The sequence below is a fragment of the Camelus dromedarius genome, chromosome 1 (assembly GCF_036321535.1).
Source record: "Camelus dromedarius isolate mCamDro1 chromosome 1, mCamDro1.pat, whole genome shotgun sequence".
NCBI lineage: Eukaryota > Metazoa > Chordata > Mammalia > Artiodactyla > Camelidae > Camelus > Camelus dromedarius.
In genome coordinates, this window is record NC_087436.1 from 118,222,512 (window position 1) to 118,238,975 (window position 16,464).

At 44.6% G+C, this 16,464-nt stretch overlaps 1 protein-coding gene across 3 annotated transcripts in view; it reads left to right on the forward strand.

Annotated features, from left to right (window-relative positions):
• Positions 1-16,464, forward strand: part of STK32B (serine/threonine kinase 32B) — a 307,925-nt gene that overhangs the window by 176,078 nt on the left and 115,383 nt on the right. For all 3 annotated transcript variants that reach the window (XM_010975336.3, XM_031437500.2, XM_031437504.2), the window contains one exon: positions 12,991-13,164. In XM_010975336.3, coding sequence (XP_010973638.2) covers positions 12,991-13,164 — 174 coding nt within the window. The remainder of the gene's footprint in view (positions 1-12,990; positions 13,165-16,464) is intronic.

A 16,464-nucleotide genomic window follows, 5' to 3' on the forward strand; every position in this document is an offset into this window, starting at 1 on the left:
ATCTTTCTTCTCTTTAAATACAAGTGTTTATAGCTAAGCACTACTTGAGCTTTATCCACTTTTTATACGTTGCAGCTTTGTTTTCATTCACCTCAAAATGTTTTATTTTTATAAATTTAAAAATAATTTCCTTCGGGATTTTTTTCATTGACCCACTGGCTGTTTAGAATTGTGTTATTTAATTTCCACATATTGATGAAGTTTCAAAATTTCCTCCTATTATTGAGACCTTACTTTATTTCTTTGTCATCAGGGAACATAGTTTACATGATTTCAGTCATTTTAAGCTTGTTGAGACTTGTTTTGTGGTCTAACATATGGTCTATCCTGGCAGACGTTTCATGTTTATGTCAGAAGAATGTGTATTTTGCTATTATTATTTGGGGTTTTCTATAGATGTTAGTGTTTTTGTTTGCTTGCTTGCTTGTTTTGGTTTTCTGCTGTGTAAAGTAATTCAAGTCTTCTATTCCTTTATCTTTTTCCTAGTCTTTGCATCCACTGTTGAATGCGGAGTGTTGTAGTCTCCAACTATTACTGTCAGCTTGCTTATTTTTCTCTTCAGTTCTGTCAGTTTTTGATTCATGTGTTTTGGGGCTCTGTTTTTAGGTACATATATATCTGTAATGTTATATATACACATATGTGTATACATATTTATATATATATATATATATATATATATATATATATATATATATATATATATATATTCCTGAATGATTGACAGTTTTATCATTATAAAATATATTTCTTTGTTTCTAGAAACAATTTTAATCTTAAAGTCTATTTTGGTACAGTATAGTCACTACAACTCTCTTTTGATTACTGTTTGTATGTTTAAACTTTTACCATTATTTTACTTTAAGCCTAATTATTTCTTTGAATCTAAAATTTGTCTCTTGTCAACAGCATGTCATTGGATCGTTTTTTAAAAAAATCCATGCTGCCAATCTCTGCCCTTTAATTGTATTGTTTAGTCTGTTTGCATTAATATAATTACTGATAAGATAGTATTTACATGTACCAGTTTGCTATTTTTTTTCTAAATGTCTTATGTTTTTTCCCCTCTATTCCTCCATTACCTCCATCATTTGTGTAAAACCAATACTTTCTAGCATACTCTTTTAATGTCCTTGTTACTTCTTTTATTATATCTTTGAGTTAATTTCTTACTTGTTGCCCTGAGGGTAATAATTAAAATTTTAAGTTAAAGCAGTCTCATTTGTGTGTGTGTGTGTGTGTGTGTGTGTGTGTGTGTGTGTGTCTGCTGGCAATTTTTATTTTGATATAATTTCAAAGTTACAAAAATTGCAAAAATATTATGAAGAATTGCATATGCTTTAAACATAGATCCAGTTGTTAACATTATAACCCCATTTTTATTCTGTGTATTTTTGAGAACTGAAGTTCTTAATTTTAATAAAATACAATTTAGCAATGCATTCTTATGATTAGTGCTTTTAATATACTTTTTAGAAATTGTCTCCACCAAAGTCATGAAAATCTTTGCCTTTATTTTTTTCTAGAGGCTTCATGGTTTTACTTTACACATTGAGATCTATAATCCATCTGAAATTGATAGGTGTGTGTGATATGCAGTATTAGTGAGAATTCATCTTTCTCCACATGGATGTACAACTGGCGCAGAACCATGACTTTAAGTTAGCTAAGCTCTCTAGGTGCCTGTTTAGGCCTTAGCAAAATAGGTATAATTGTGTACTCCCCTGGAGTTGTTGCAAGTATTGTAAGAGTAAGGATGTGATACAAGTTAATCACTCAGTATGTTTAACATCAGCAGGTGAGCTTTATTCATGTAGCTTCTCATTCTTATGATCAGCATGCCTTAACCCCTCCTATGTGCGGCCCACTGTGCTAGTTGCAGAGTTCACTTTAGATAATCCCACAGAGGCAGGAACACAGTTTCTGTTGTTTACTTATGTAACTGAAGCCCCTAGACCAGAGTCTGACACATGGCTGGTGCTCAGTGAATACTTGTTTAATAAACCATCCTGCACATGTGAGCACAAGAAGAAATATCTGGAGAGTCTCTGCAGCATGACTTACAACAAGGGAAAAGTAAAAACAACCATGATGAGACTCAGTAAGAGATAGATAAACTTTGTAAATATTAAATAAAATGTATACATGATGATATGATATAGGATACTGTATTAAAATGATTCAAATAATATGTCATACATGATTCAATCACTGCCGTTTCAAAATAAATGAAATAAAAATCGATAGCACTGAAAGAAGAAATAAAAAAATCCACAGTTATAGTTGGGGACTTACTAGCAGTTGATAGAAGTTCTGGACAGAAAGTCAGCAGGGATATAAAAGAACTGAACTACCCAATTGCCATTTAAAGAACATTTCACCAAATAACAGCAGAAAGAACTTCTTTTTTTTTTTCAAGTGTCCATGGAACATTCACAAAAATATATCAATTCCTGGTTCATAAAGCAAACCTCAACAAACTTGAAAAAAATGAAATCGTGACAGTCTGCGCTCTGGCCATAATGGAACCCAACTAGGATTCAGTAACAGAAGAACAGGAAAATCTTCAAGTACTTGGAAATTAAACAAACTTCTAATAATCCTTGGGTTAAAGAATAAGCCTCAAAAGAAATAAAATGCATACACATGAATGAAAATGGAAATACAGCATATCAAAATGTGTAGGTTCAAATTCAGCTAAAGCTGTGATGAGAGGGAAATTTATAGCTCCAGATGCTTACATTAGAAAAGGGGAAATGTCTCAAATTAATCTAGTTTTGATCTCAAAAAACTGAAAAATGAGAAAAATAAACTGGTTCAAAGCTAGTAGAAAGAAATAGAGTAGAATCAATGAAACTGAAAATGGGAGAGCAGTAGAAAAAACATCAATGGAACTACAAGCTGGTTCTTCCAAAAAAAAAAAAAAATGGATAATACTCTTACAAGGCTGACAGATATAAACTGAGAGAACACACTATGAAACTATGAAAATCAGGAGTGAAACAGAGGCTATCACTACAGATTATGCAGCCTTAAAAGGATAATATGGGAATTATTATCTGAACAACTTTATACTCATAAGTTTGATAGCTTAGAAGAAAGGGACCAATTCCTCAAAATCTAGAAACTACCAAAACCTAACCAAGAAAAAATTAACTTAAATAATCCTGTAACTTATGTAAATTGAATTCAAAGTTAGAACTCCAGAAAAATGAAATTCTGTGTCTAGATAGTTTCACTAGAAAGTTCTAACAGATATTTTAAAAATTAACACCAATTCTCAATAGTCTCTTTCAGGAAACAGATGAGAAGTGAACACTTCCCAGTTCATTCTATGACACTTGTGTTACCCTGATACCAAAGGCAGATTAAAGACAGTGCAATGAAAGGAAACTGCAGGCCAGTATCTGTCACAAGTACAGCCTTCTCTGCCCTGCACAGAAGGTCGGAGCTACTGCTCCGTGCTCGCAATCAGCTTGTCCACATGAACAAAACATTCACCTCTCCCTTGTTCCGCGTTTCTCCTCTCCGTCGCTTCCATCTGTCTTCATTAGTTAGACACTGCAAAACCTTTAGAGGTATGCAGAAGCAAGCGTAAATTTAATTTATAAATTAAATGAAACAAGCCACAAGAACAGTGCTCAGCATTTCTGCAGAGGGGTGGCACTTAAGAGTCTGCAGAACCTGCTGTGTAGCTGGCAGATGGGGAGGGACGTGGACTTGCATCTTGCCTTTGCATCATCCTGTGATTTCTCCTGCCCTAAACCTCCTGGAGAGCTGGATGGCATGTGAGAGTCTCCCCTTCCTGGTACTTGGCTTGTGGGAGGCAGATGGAAGCCAACCAGCCACATTTGACTTCCTGGGCAGAGACAGAGACAGAGCCAGAGCACCGAGGGTCAGCATGTTGGAATGGCTTGAAGACTCTTGTAGCTCAAATCGAATAATAATAATAAAAAACCTGGCTTATTGTTGTGCATGTTGTTAAAGGCATATGTATGAAGCACAATTCAAGTTTGATAAATTCCTTTTTATTTGTCTGCTGTGAGCTGATGGAAGGCTCGGCAGCCCATTCTTGGATTTCCATAGCCTAAGAGAGTGTTTTTAGCTCCTCTCTTGCTGGGTGTTAAGTCTCTGAGAATCACTGGAAGTGAGCATGGTGAGGGGACCACTCTCTGTCTGCTCCCCATCAGAGATCGAATTGGACAGGAAATGGTCTCAGGAGATGCTTGGCTCCTTGTCCCTGTGGGTGGACACAGTAAGGACTCAGGGAGACGAATCAGACATGTGGCTTGTCCTGCCGCAAGGGCTTCCAGAATGACTGTCCCACAGAGTCATCTCTGGGCACTTGGCTCCTTTGTCTTAAGAAGTGGAGAAAGGCATATGTTTTAAATGGTCAAGTGGCATCGCAGTGCAGGAAGACTAAGAAAGGTCTGGGGTTTCCTGCAGAAGGTCCCTTTGCTTTCCAAGCCTCCCCCGCCATTAACAGCATGCAGCTGGTTGAAGGTCTCCAGGGTCCAGGCGCTGGGCAAGGTGAGGTGAAGCGAGGGGGCACTGAGTGCTGTGTCCTCACTCGGATGTTTCCCCACGTACACACCACCTCTCTCCTGTGTGCTCACCTGCGTTTTCACGCCTGGGTAACGTGGCTGCCCTGTAGTGTGCGCCTCCCGAGGCTGGTGTCAGAGGACGTGACGCACTGTGGGAGGAGGGACCTGACCTGGTGACTGGAGACAAGTCAGCCTCTCTTGGCCTCGGTGTCCTTTAAGTCCCCCTCCCAGGGATACGCCTGGAGGGCCCGCGGTGGGGGTCTCCAAATGGCACGTCTTTTTCCTACGTGAGTTTGGAACCAGTTGAGAGACAGACGTGGGGGTCATGGAGGTCAGAGTGTCAGTTTTGTTGCTGGCACAGTTACTGACGACCTTGGCTTTAGTTCTTTGCTGTGGAAGCACATTTTTATATTATTACTGGAAAGCTTATCAAGCATAAATACAGCTTTTATGTATTTCTGAAAAAAATTTTTATTGAAGGATAGTTGATTTATAACGGTGTGCTAGTTTCTGGTGTGCAGCATGCTGATTCAGTGACGTGTATACATTATATTTATGTTTTCTTCAGATTCTTATCCATTATAGGTTATTACAAGATACTGAGTATAGTTCCCTGTGCTATACAGTCGGTGCTTGTAGTTTATCTACTTTATATGTAGTAGTGTGTGTATATTAACCCCAAACTCCTAATTTCTCCCTTCACCCCCGACTCCCTCTCACCCCCAGTAACCAAAAGTTTGTTTTCTGTGTCTGTGGGTCTGTTTCTAGTTTGTAAATAAGTACATTTGAATCAGTTTTTTAGATTCCACATTCCAGTGATGTTATGTGATACTTATCTTTCTTTGTGTGACTGACTTCACTTAGCGTGGTAACCTCTGGGTCCAGCCGTGTTGCTGCAAGCAGCATTATTTCATTCACGTTGTGGCTGAGTAGTATATAATATATTCCATACGTTTATATATAGACTTGGCTTTAGTTCTGCATCCAGAAGGGCTTGCTAACACTTCAGCTTTGAAGTGGAATCACCCCCAAGGAAATAGGGGACACCCGCAGGACCCCACTCTACAATCTGGCCCCTGGCTTGGCAAGAGGCAAAGCAGATCCGGAAGCCCGGAGGGACAGCAGAGGGGCCGAGCTGAGCACACTCACAACTCCTTCCCCGTGCTCGTCACATAGGTCACACCTGCTTCCTGCGCGGGAGTGAGACAGCTGTGGAGAGAGTCTACCAGAGGCACCGTCAGCTAATGGGAGAGCACGGTCTTTGTGACAAGAGGGCAGAGACAAAGGAAGCTCCTGGAAGCAGTAGCATGAACAGCATGCGGACCCGGTACCGACGCAGGGCTTCGCTCCCCGTCAACCCTCACCTCCCGTCTCCCTCTGTGTGCTACCTTCCCCTCCTCCACCCTTCAGCCCTGCAGATTGACAGACCGACACAGACGGGGTATTTTGGGTGTCTGTGACCCCTTCATTCCTGAGTGGGTCTGTGCTAAATGCAGGGGGGACAAAACTCAACAAGCCGGGTCCCTGTGGCCGACCGTTGGCTGCCTGGCAGAGAGAAGAGAGCAGGAGAGAGAGGGTCCCTTGTGCCATGAGGAAGTGCTTCCCAGAGCCTCGTGCGGGAATTCTAGATTCCGGAGTTGGGCTGTCTTGTTACCTGGGAGCTGTTCTGTCGCCTCACGGAACCTCAGTGTCCACATCGATCAAAGGCAGGTCATGGTAACGCCTACCGCGGCGGGCCGCTGGGAGGCTGAAACGAGTTACATACACAAAGCACGCAGAGCAGTGCCTGGCATGCGGTGGGCCCCACATCGGTGATAACTGCTATAGGGCGCAAAGGAACAAAAAGAGGGTCACCCAGCTCAGTACTCCAGAGCTGGGGAAGGCTCCTAGGAGCAGGAGCACCCACTACTCCGGCGTTGCTCAGCCTCAGCACCGTGGACACCTGAGCCAGATCATTCTTTGTGGTGGAGCGTCCTGACCACTGCCGGATATTTAGTAGCGCCCCCGTCCTCTGCCCACTATGTGCCAGCAGGAATCGCCCCCACCCAGTTATAACAACCAGAATGTCTCCAGACATGGTCAAATGTCCCTATGGAAGCAAAGTTGCCCCTGGTTGGAAACCACTGCTCTAATCCAAGAAGGGGATGATGGCCCAGGGTAGAGGTGGGACTAGGGACATCATGGGTGAGCAGGTAGGGGTAAGAAAGTGACAACAGAGTCTCCTTGGGGATGTAGGGTCCGGGGCCCGGGGCAAAAGAGGATCTTCAGGAGTGGATCGTCCGGGCCACTTGTCATGGCACAGGACATCAAACTCCAGCCCTTATGATTGTCCCAAACTCCCTTGAACTGTGTGGGGCAACTTCTCCCCCTGGATTCCAGCTTCTGGCACTGGGCTGGGTGCGCGGGAAGCCAACAGGGTGCTCCTTGGTGTGTGCACGTGCGACTAACTGCATTTCTGACGTCGCCCCTGAGGGCATTCGCCAGCGTTCTCTAAATTTATCCTTTTATTAAGAAAGTTCGTCTGGGAACATGATGTCCAGACCACTTAGCTGTTGCCCCATGAAGCACCGCTTTTCTGGAGTTGGACTTTGATGCATTCTGTCTGCTTTCGGGAACATCATACAAAAATCCCCTGTTAAACGCATGACTCTATTCAGAGCTATTTCCTCTGGCTCATTGTTCACGTTGCAGAATGCCATCTCTAAAGAATCCCGTGGGAGAGATTTCCCTCTGGCTTCTACGTCAGCAAGAAACATATTAAACATAAAAATGAACAATTGATTTGTTTTTTTCACATTGACCCTTGAATCCTAAAGCTGATTGTGTCTCTCACTTTGCTCTGGTTGCTGGAAAGATTAGAGACACCTTGATGGCCGACGTCAGGCAAGCAGGCAAGTTCTTTGGGCCTGAATTGGGGTGTTTTTACCTGCATCCACTTTCCTGAATACCTTTTTTATTCTTTGACTTGATCTGTGGCTTACTTGTTTTTGATTGTAGTGTGTTATATATATTTTGCAAGTCATTTTTAAACCTTTTTGGAATAAGGTAGGAAATTAATACATCTTTTTAAAAAACGTAACAGACATTGAGTTCTGCATGGTGGCCTATTTCAACATCCAGGCCAGCAGTGGTGCCTCCCCAGCTCCGGTCCTTCTTTGGTCCTGCACGTTGAGCCTAATTACCCAGATTTCTCCATGATCAGTGTTACTGCAGTTGAGTGTAGGTTGCTCATTCATGATCTCCATCTTTCCCCTGACAATTTGCCGCATTATCATGAGAACATAGTTACAATTCCAGTCCAAGAAGAAGCAAGAAGAACAATGGCACAGAGCTGTGGAGCGGCCCCAACCACAGACGGATACGTGCAGGGTCCTTCTCTGTTCTCCAACGATAACATTGAGTCTCCTTGGGAGTGTAGAGTCCACGGCCCAGGGCGAAAACAGATCTGTAGCCAAAAAAAAGAAAAAAAAGCCATAACCCAAGTTATTGTTTACATTGTGGTTCTCTTTGCATTTTGGATTTCCTCTTTAGAATTCATCCTGGTCTGCAGCTTTCTCGCCTGAAGATTCGTATTCTCCTCCAAAGTGTTCTAATGGAATATTGAGCTGCGCATGGAGGGTGCAGAACTCACTGGTTATTAACATAACATTTCAATAGTCCATCAACTGTTAGAGCACAAATTGAGCATCTGTAGGTGGCCTATTATAACTGATTCCTGTCATTTATTTTTGAGCATCTGAATCCTTGTCTCCAGGAGCAAATGTGTGGAAAGATGTATCGGATGACTGTTTCAGTTCCAAGGGACGGAAATACAATGTTAAGTAGTTTCCATCAAAAAATACAGTCATTGCCCATGCAGTTCAGGGACGGAGCACCCTTCTGCCCAGACTGGAGCCCTCACTCCGGCAGCGCCTCTCTGTGTTCTGAGCTCTCAGCCCTGCTTGACTTCCTGCATCTTCACTCTCCAGATGCGTCTTATCTTCACGTTGGGCAGCAGGGTCTAGACAGCCCTTAGTTGCAGCCTCTAGCCTGGCGCACCCAGAGGAAGAGATTTTACTTTCAGCATCTACACACTGATTCTGGGAACAGCCCCAGGGGTCCTGGTGAACCAACACCAGTGGCCAGGGGAGGTGCCTGCACGTCCTGGTCACTTTCTCATCTCCTTGTGGAGAAGGAGGAGCAGGAATCATCAGGCGGCTCCAACAGGGCCACCTGAAATGAGGAGGGAGAATCCAAAATGAATCAGAAACGGGAGGACGGAGAGCGTTTTGAGACCAGACTTTCTACAAGCAAGTGACGCCTCTCGGCCACTCTTCTTGAAATCAACCCAAAAAACCCGCTTCATCATACAAAGTCAGCATTGCCAGGACACCAGAACGGGGTGAGGACAGTGGTAGGTAGGAAAATATGCGCTAGTGTCGCTTGGAACATTAGATGCAAAAATCCTAAATGAAATTTGTCAACCTGAATCCAGTAGAAATATATGTATGTTTATTGTACATGATACATATTATCTACCAGGAGGGGTTTTGTCTGGAAACGTCAAGACGGTTTAATATTTAAAAAACAAAAAAACTCTGTACCCACTCTTGATAAAAATTCTTAGTCTAGAAAGCAACTTTCCTTTTTTAAATTTTTAAAATTTTTATACAGTTTTTAAAGGTTAACTTCCATTTATGATGTTATTACAAAATATTGGCTCTATTCTCCGTGTTGCACAATGTATCCTTGATTCTATCTTACACCCAATAGTTGGTGCCTCCCCCTCCCCCACCCCCACATTGCCCCTCCCCTTCCCTCTCTCCACTGGTAACCATTGGTTTGTTCTATCTGTGAGTCTGTGTCTTTTTTGTTATATTCACTAGTTTGTTGTATTTTTTAGATTCCACATATCAGTGATGTCATACAGTGTTTATCTTTCTCTGTCTGACTCATCTCACTTAGCTCAATGCCAAGTCCCCCTATTTGCTGCAAATGGCAGATTTTCTTTTTTACTGCTGAGTAATATTCCATTGTGTATATTCACTACATCTTTATCCATTCATCTGTTAATGGACACTTAGGTTGCTTCCGTATCTTAGCTATTGTGAATAATGCTGCTATGAACATTGGGGTGCATGTATCTTTTCAAATTAGTGTTTTTGTTTTTTGTTTTGCCTTGCTTTGTTTTTTGGATATGTACCCAGGAGTGGAATTTCTGGGTCATATGGTAGTCCTATTTTTAGTTTTAGTTTGCACCGATTCACATTCCCAACAGTGTACAAGGGTTCCCTTTCCCCACGTCCTCGCCAATGTTTGTTTTTGTGTTCTTTTTGATGACATCCATTCTGACAGGTGTGAGGTGGTACCTCATTGTAGTTCTGATTTGCATTCCCCTGATGATTAGTGATGTTGAGCATCTTTTCATGTGCCTGTCGGCCATCTGCTTTTCCTCTTGAGAAAAAATGTCTATTCAATTCTGCTCATTTTATAATTGGGTAATTTGTTTTTTTGATGTTGAGCTGTATGAGCTATTTGTATTTGTTGGATATTAATCCCTTACCAGTCATATCATTTGCAAATATTTTCTTCTATTCAGCAGGTTGTTTTTTCGATTTGTTGATTTCCTCTGCTGTGCAAAAGTAGAAAGCAGTTTTCTTAACTGAATAAATGATACCCACCAAATATCTACAGCAAACTATTTATTTAATGGAGAAAGTTTATTACATTCCAGAACAAGATTTAAAATTCCCATCACCACCTCTTATAATGAATGCTTTACTGGAGGCCCTGGATAGTACAATAAAACAAGAAAAAGAAATAAGAGGCATAAGGATGGGAAGAATGTAAACACAGCAGTTTTTTGTAGAAGATACAATCATCTTCGTATGATAAGCAAGCCCAGAGCATCGGTGGAAAAGTTATCTGAACTAATAACTAAGAGATCTGCCAAGTTGCTGGATTTAAGTCAAACATAAGCAGTTCTGGAGCGCGCTTCTCCCCAAGCAAGGACCATTTAGTACAGCTTCCTTTAAAGATTACCTTCACCATAGCAATAGAATCTATGTTACAATATCAGAATAAAAATGCATGCATGCCAGGCCTTTAAGGAGAAAATTATAAAACTATAATGACAAACATAAAAAGACCAGGACAAGCAGATATTTCATGTTCATGGAAAGGCTGGAAGAGCTCAGCATTATAAAAATACTAATTCTCTGTCACTTGTAAATTCAACATAATTCCAAACAAAAGTCAAAGCAGAGTTTTTTAAGACACCAAATACATTTATTCTAAAATTTCCATGAAAGAGTAAAGATTAACCAACGCAGATGGCTATGACCATGTTGAAAGAAGGGTTTGAAGCGTGGTGCTCACGCTATCAGCTGTGGAGGCCCTTGGTCTCCTGCTCCAGGCTCTAGTGTGTCAGGAACTTCCTTGTTTGATTCTCTCTGGCATTCTGTGGGCCCAGAAGCATCACTCAGACGGACCCACCAGGAACAACCCTGTTTGGAAAGGCCAGTACCGCCAGCCTGTGAGCCGACATTGGGCAAGCTTCGTTGGCATCCAGCCACTCCTGGGATGCGTCACTTGAAGCAGTGATCACGTGGCAGACTCAGCATACACTTGCCCTGAAACAGACATAAAGTCCAGCGGGTGCCCTCCAGGTGACCCTGGACAACCCCACGAGCCCCTGCAGCACCTCGTTCCTGCCTGAGCAGGTAGACACTCCTCCACCCCTGAAGTGAGGCTGAGACAGGAGGGGAGAAGCCAGTCTGGGTCACCACCTTTGGATCGTCATTGGCTAAGATGCTCAAAATGGGAGATGAGAGATGCTGTCCCCAAGACCCTATAGTCCTGGACTTCAAGCACCAGAAGCTTCACACCATCCTCTGTCTGATTCACAGTCCCTGTGTGTTCCAGACCCAGTGTGCCGCTCGTCTGCAGAGACCTTTCCACGCCCTTCTCTTGCTGGAGAGCTGAGTTCCTCCCTCCACACACCCCACTGCGTTCCGTACAGATGCCTACAGCACGTGTGCCCTTGCGTGACCAGTGCATGTTGCCTTCCTCTCTTGGGACTGTGTACTCCTTCAGAGGGAGGACAATTGCTTTGTCCCAGTGTCCCCAGCACACAGCCCAGTGTGTCACAGAACAGGTGCTCTGAACACATCTGGTCAATTGACAGTTCAGGGTCACAATAAACCGCCCCCCTCCCCCGTGCCTTGATTCTGAACACATAGAAACGGTGGCTGAGATGTACCAGGACTGTGACTTTGCGGCGGCCATTTCCTCTCTCTCTGGATCCCAGTATCTGTAATAACAGGGCTGACGAGACTAGATGGCACTTGAGGTTCCTTCCACCCCTGGAATTCCTCATCCTGTGAGCACATGGTCTGTCACCTCTCCTGTGGCCCAGTCAGGTTCCCTCCCCGGGGCCGTCAGGGAAACACAGCGCGTGCACACCACAGCCGCATCCCAGCGGTGTGTCGTCCTAAGAGCACTGTGAGAGCCGGGGCTCCAGGTGCCTGTCCCTCCCTGACACTGACCCACTGAGTTCCTTCTTCCCTCGTCTGCCAAGTGAGGGGAGTGGCCCGCCTGGCCCAGGTCTGACAGTCCAGGATCCGGGACACAGATCTGAGCTTCCGTGACGCCCTTCTTGTGTTCCGTGGCTCTGTGTGGAATGTGACAGCACTTTGTGGTGCTGCGGTTCTGGTTTACAGTTGTTTAACATCATTCTCAGAGTTTATAGGTTGGCTCTTCTGCCCTTAAAAGCCTCAGGTGCATTTGCTATTACTTTGGGGGAAAAACACCCCAAAACTTAGTGGCTCAAAACACCACCATTTAATTATCTTATGTTCTGCGGGTGGACTGGGCTCAGTGGGGCAGTTGTTCTGCTCTGCGTGATGTCAGCTGGGGCTGCAGCGGAATATCCTGGTTCCCAGCATGGCTCGCTGTCACGGCTGCCGGTTGGTGCTGGCTGTCCCTGGGCGCTCAGCTGGGGCTGTTGAGCAGAGCGCCTTGGTTTTCCTTCTCATGGCCTCTCCACAGGGCTTGGGCTCTGGCCAGGTTCCAGGAAGCAGTGTGAGTAGAAATAGCTAGTACGCATAAAGCCTGGGTGTGTCTTGCCAGAACATTGCTGCCTTGAAGGGAAGCAAGCCCCGCATGTGGAGAACAGGGGCGTCACTAAGGAGGGGCTGCAGCTTGAGGGGACGAGGTGCTGAAGTTCTGGCAACATCGAATTAAACTAAGTACTAAAAACAAAGTAATATGTTGGAGTCTAGTTTTGATTAAAATGCCACTTGTCAGCCAGAGCCTGAGGACCACTGTGACTTGGGCAGCATCATCGCCTCTCTCTGAGCCTCAGTTTGCTCTTCTGTAAAGTGGGGGCATTGGTCTGGGGGCATTTGTCTTGCAGACACTGGAGCCATCTCCATCCCTAACTTCCCCTGCCCCTCGGTGCCCCTAGGTACTCCTTCCAGGACGAGGAGGACATGTTCATGGTGGTGGACCTGCTGCTGGGAGGGGACCTGCGCTACCACCTGCAGCAGAATGTGCACTTCACGGAGGGGGCCGTGAAGCTCTACATCTGCGAGCTGGCCCTGGCGCTGGAGTACCTGCAGAGGCACCACATCATCCACAGGTAACCGGCTGCTGGCGGGATGCCTGGGGACAGGGGCGCGTTGGGCGCAGGGAGCAGCAGGAGTCTGCTGGGGAGAGTATTTTCTCACTGACATTCTTTAGAAGCGGCCGTGCGTGGAGAACAACTTTATTATTGCTTTTACATTCTCTCCGGACAGCATACTCCCCTGTTACCTGCAGCAAGCGGAATACTCCCACTGCCTGTGTCCGCACCTCTCTTGGTACCCCCACCCACCCCCTGCTTAGCGACGTGGCTGGTGGTTGCCCTTCACTTTTCCATTCCAGTGTGTCTGAGGGAGGCTGGAGTGTCCTGACCCTCCAGTCTCAGGCTGAAAGGTCACAGTGGCGTTAGTTGGGAATGTGAAGGATTCTACCCTCTTCTTTTCCATACTTTGAAATCAGTGCTGTGCACCCTGGAGGATTTCTTCCTCTTGGGAAGCTTCAGAGCTGGCTCTGGGCTTCGGGTTCAGGCTCTGAGTTTCTGCTGCCTCCTCGGGGCCTTGGCTTCTCCTTCTCTGAGCACCGCACCACCACAGCCAGCCAGGTGAGCAAGGTGAGTTTGACTGCAGAGTCAGGGGGCCAGCGAGAGGCTTCAGAAAGCAGTGGTGCTGTTAATGAGGTCTTCTCACGGACCCCAGAGGAGGGGGTTGGTGTGAATGACTTGTAATTTGTTCACTCGTGGTTGTGCGCTGGGTCTAGCCGGTCTTCTTCTGACTTACACGGTTTTGGAAGACTTGGGAGAGACAGGGACTAGAACTTCTAGGTAAAGATGGCAGATTAAGCATACGCGTGTGCACACACACACACACACACACACACACACACACACACACACTTACATTCCCTTCCTTCTAAAATCTCCATAAAATAACAGTAAGGAATGTTTGAAAAATGGTAAATTCACAAGGATGGGGAAAAGTAAAGAGGAGGCTATAGCAAAACATGATGGGGGAGGGGAGATTAGAGAGAAGAGGCAGAGTAGTAAATGGCTTAGGACACCAGAAACTGGATTTTAAGTCATCACTAGGGAGAACCAAGGGCTGGCATACACTGGAGGATCCCCCAAAGGCTCAGGAATTGACAGCCATCAACATTTGTGGAAGGAGGAAGAGGGGGTAAAAAAAGAGGCTAAAATGAGGTGTATTGTTTGAAAACCTTTTAAGAAGTCTGGAGAACAGATCTGCTGGCCCATCCTGAGTGACTGGAGGGCTGTCCCTTCCTCCTCCAAGCAGAAGACAGAATGTTTGTCCCCTGAAGAGAGCATCTGGACTGAAGGACAGCAAGCCTCTTGAGTTGGGATACGGGACTGAAAAGAGCAAGGCCGACTAGACACATGTATACCAGGTGCTGAAGTAACACGCCCTCCCTACTCCAGCTGGGCTCCGGAAACGGCCTCTCCGGGCCTTCCTCCTCCAGTCTGGAGACTGGAATGATTTCTGTAGGGGTGTGGCTGAGCCGGGAGGAAAGAGATTGTGACATCTGAGGTTCCCCAAGACCCTTGGAGTGTAGTTCACACTCAGCAAGCCCTGCTCGTTTGCTGTAAGCTCCCAACTAGGGTAAGTACCCACCAAAGCTCGTCAGGCATCCAGAGAAACCTTCTAACATGGACAGCGAGAGCTGCACAGTCAAATGGAGAAAGAAAAAAAAAAGCTTGGAATAAACAGAGACTCTGCCAGGTTTGACAGAGTCAACCGTGATCAGCATTTTCAGAGGGATAAAGAGATTTTGGCAATTGTAAAATAAGAAATACTATGTTTACTTAAAATTCAGAGAACAAACATCAAATCAGAGGCCTTATAAATTAAAAAATATGAAAGGAAAAATGAACAATTCAACAGATGTTATGGAAGATAAAGTTGAGGATATCCCTTATACAGGAGAATAAAAAGGCAAATAGAAAATAGAAGAAAAATTAGAGGACCAGTACGGTGAATTCAACATCAGAGAGAGAAGGGGGAAGGAAGGAAAGGAAAGGGAAGGAGGAAGGAAGAAAGAAAAAGAAAGAAAGGAAAAAGGAGAGAAAGGAGTGAGAAAACACGGGAGAAGAAAGCATCAGTGAAGTAAGGAAAATCTCCCAGGCCTGAAATACATGAACTTCCAAGGTGAAGGCTCTGCCCAGGATGCAGGGTAACGACTAGAAACAGGCACACATCCAAACCAAAACCAGACCAAGAGAACACTTCAGATCTGATAAGCTTCCACAGAAGAACAGCAGGACACAAAGGCTGAGGAATCAGAACAGTTCTGGATTATCATACGTTAGAAGGCAGCGGAGACAGGCTAATCCATCAAATGTGAGATGCATGCTTTCACAAGTTCAAGGTCTTAAACAAGGTACCTCTCATATACCTTTTCTTGAGTAGCTATTAGAAAGTGAGATGGCCTCCACTAAATGAAAGAGTAAATCAAGGAGGAAGAAGTGGAATAGGAAAGCTGGAGCTCTGGCAGAGGAGCGAGAGAGGAAGAGGAAATCTCCAGGGTGATGGGAGGTTCAGGGTGTCAGTTGTGCCTAAGGTGGGACCATGACCAGTTCTAACTGGAGTTGGATCAAAAGACTCTGGAAGAGACTTCTCCAGGAAGGGTGAGCTGATTGAATTCCTGAGGCATCAGGCTGCTTGTCACACGCCAGGCCAATAAATCAAGAGACAAGGTGTTGGGGCAAGGAATAGAGACTTATTTGGAAACCCAGCAGACCGAGAAGATGGTGGACTAGTGTCCCAAAGAACCATCTTGCCTGAGTTAGCATTCAGACATCTTTTACACAAAAAGGGGAGCGAGTAAAGTCAGACATTTTCCTGGTTCCCATCAGCCTCCAGAGGGGATGTGTTCATTCCTCCCTTCCTGCAGTCAGTCACAGGTGGGCCTGGTCAGGGTGTTTTCCTGTGAGCTAAACAAAGGTATTTTAGCTTAATGCTTATTACCTGGGAGGCAGGGTTCCCAGAGATGGGCCATTATGCATAATGTAAGCTTATAGGCAACATCCCTTTAGTGATTACCTTGTAACAAAAGCAGTAGAAGACAAAGGTTTAAGTAAAAGAAACATATGGAGTCAGATTTGTCCTTCCCTATTACACCTTGAGAGATTTGTTTATTAGTTGGTAAGAATGTGAAGTTGAACTGATGAGAAGTTTGGGGGGGGGAGACTCAACAATAAATACAAGGTGATTTTTAACTCCAAGGAATAAAAGGGCTGGACAGGACGCTGTGTCTAGTAGTTTATTACATGCATCGTCTCTACATAGCAATACTTAATCACCTAAACCCTGAAAACTGACCTAAGCAAAAATGCAATAATACCCCC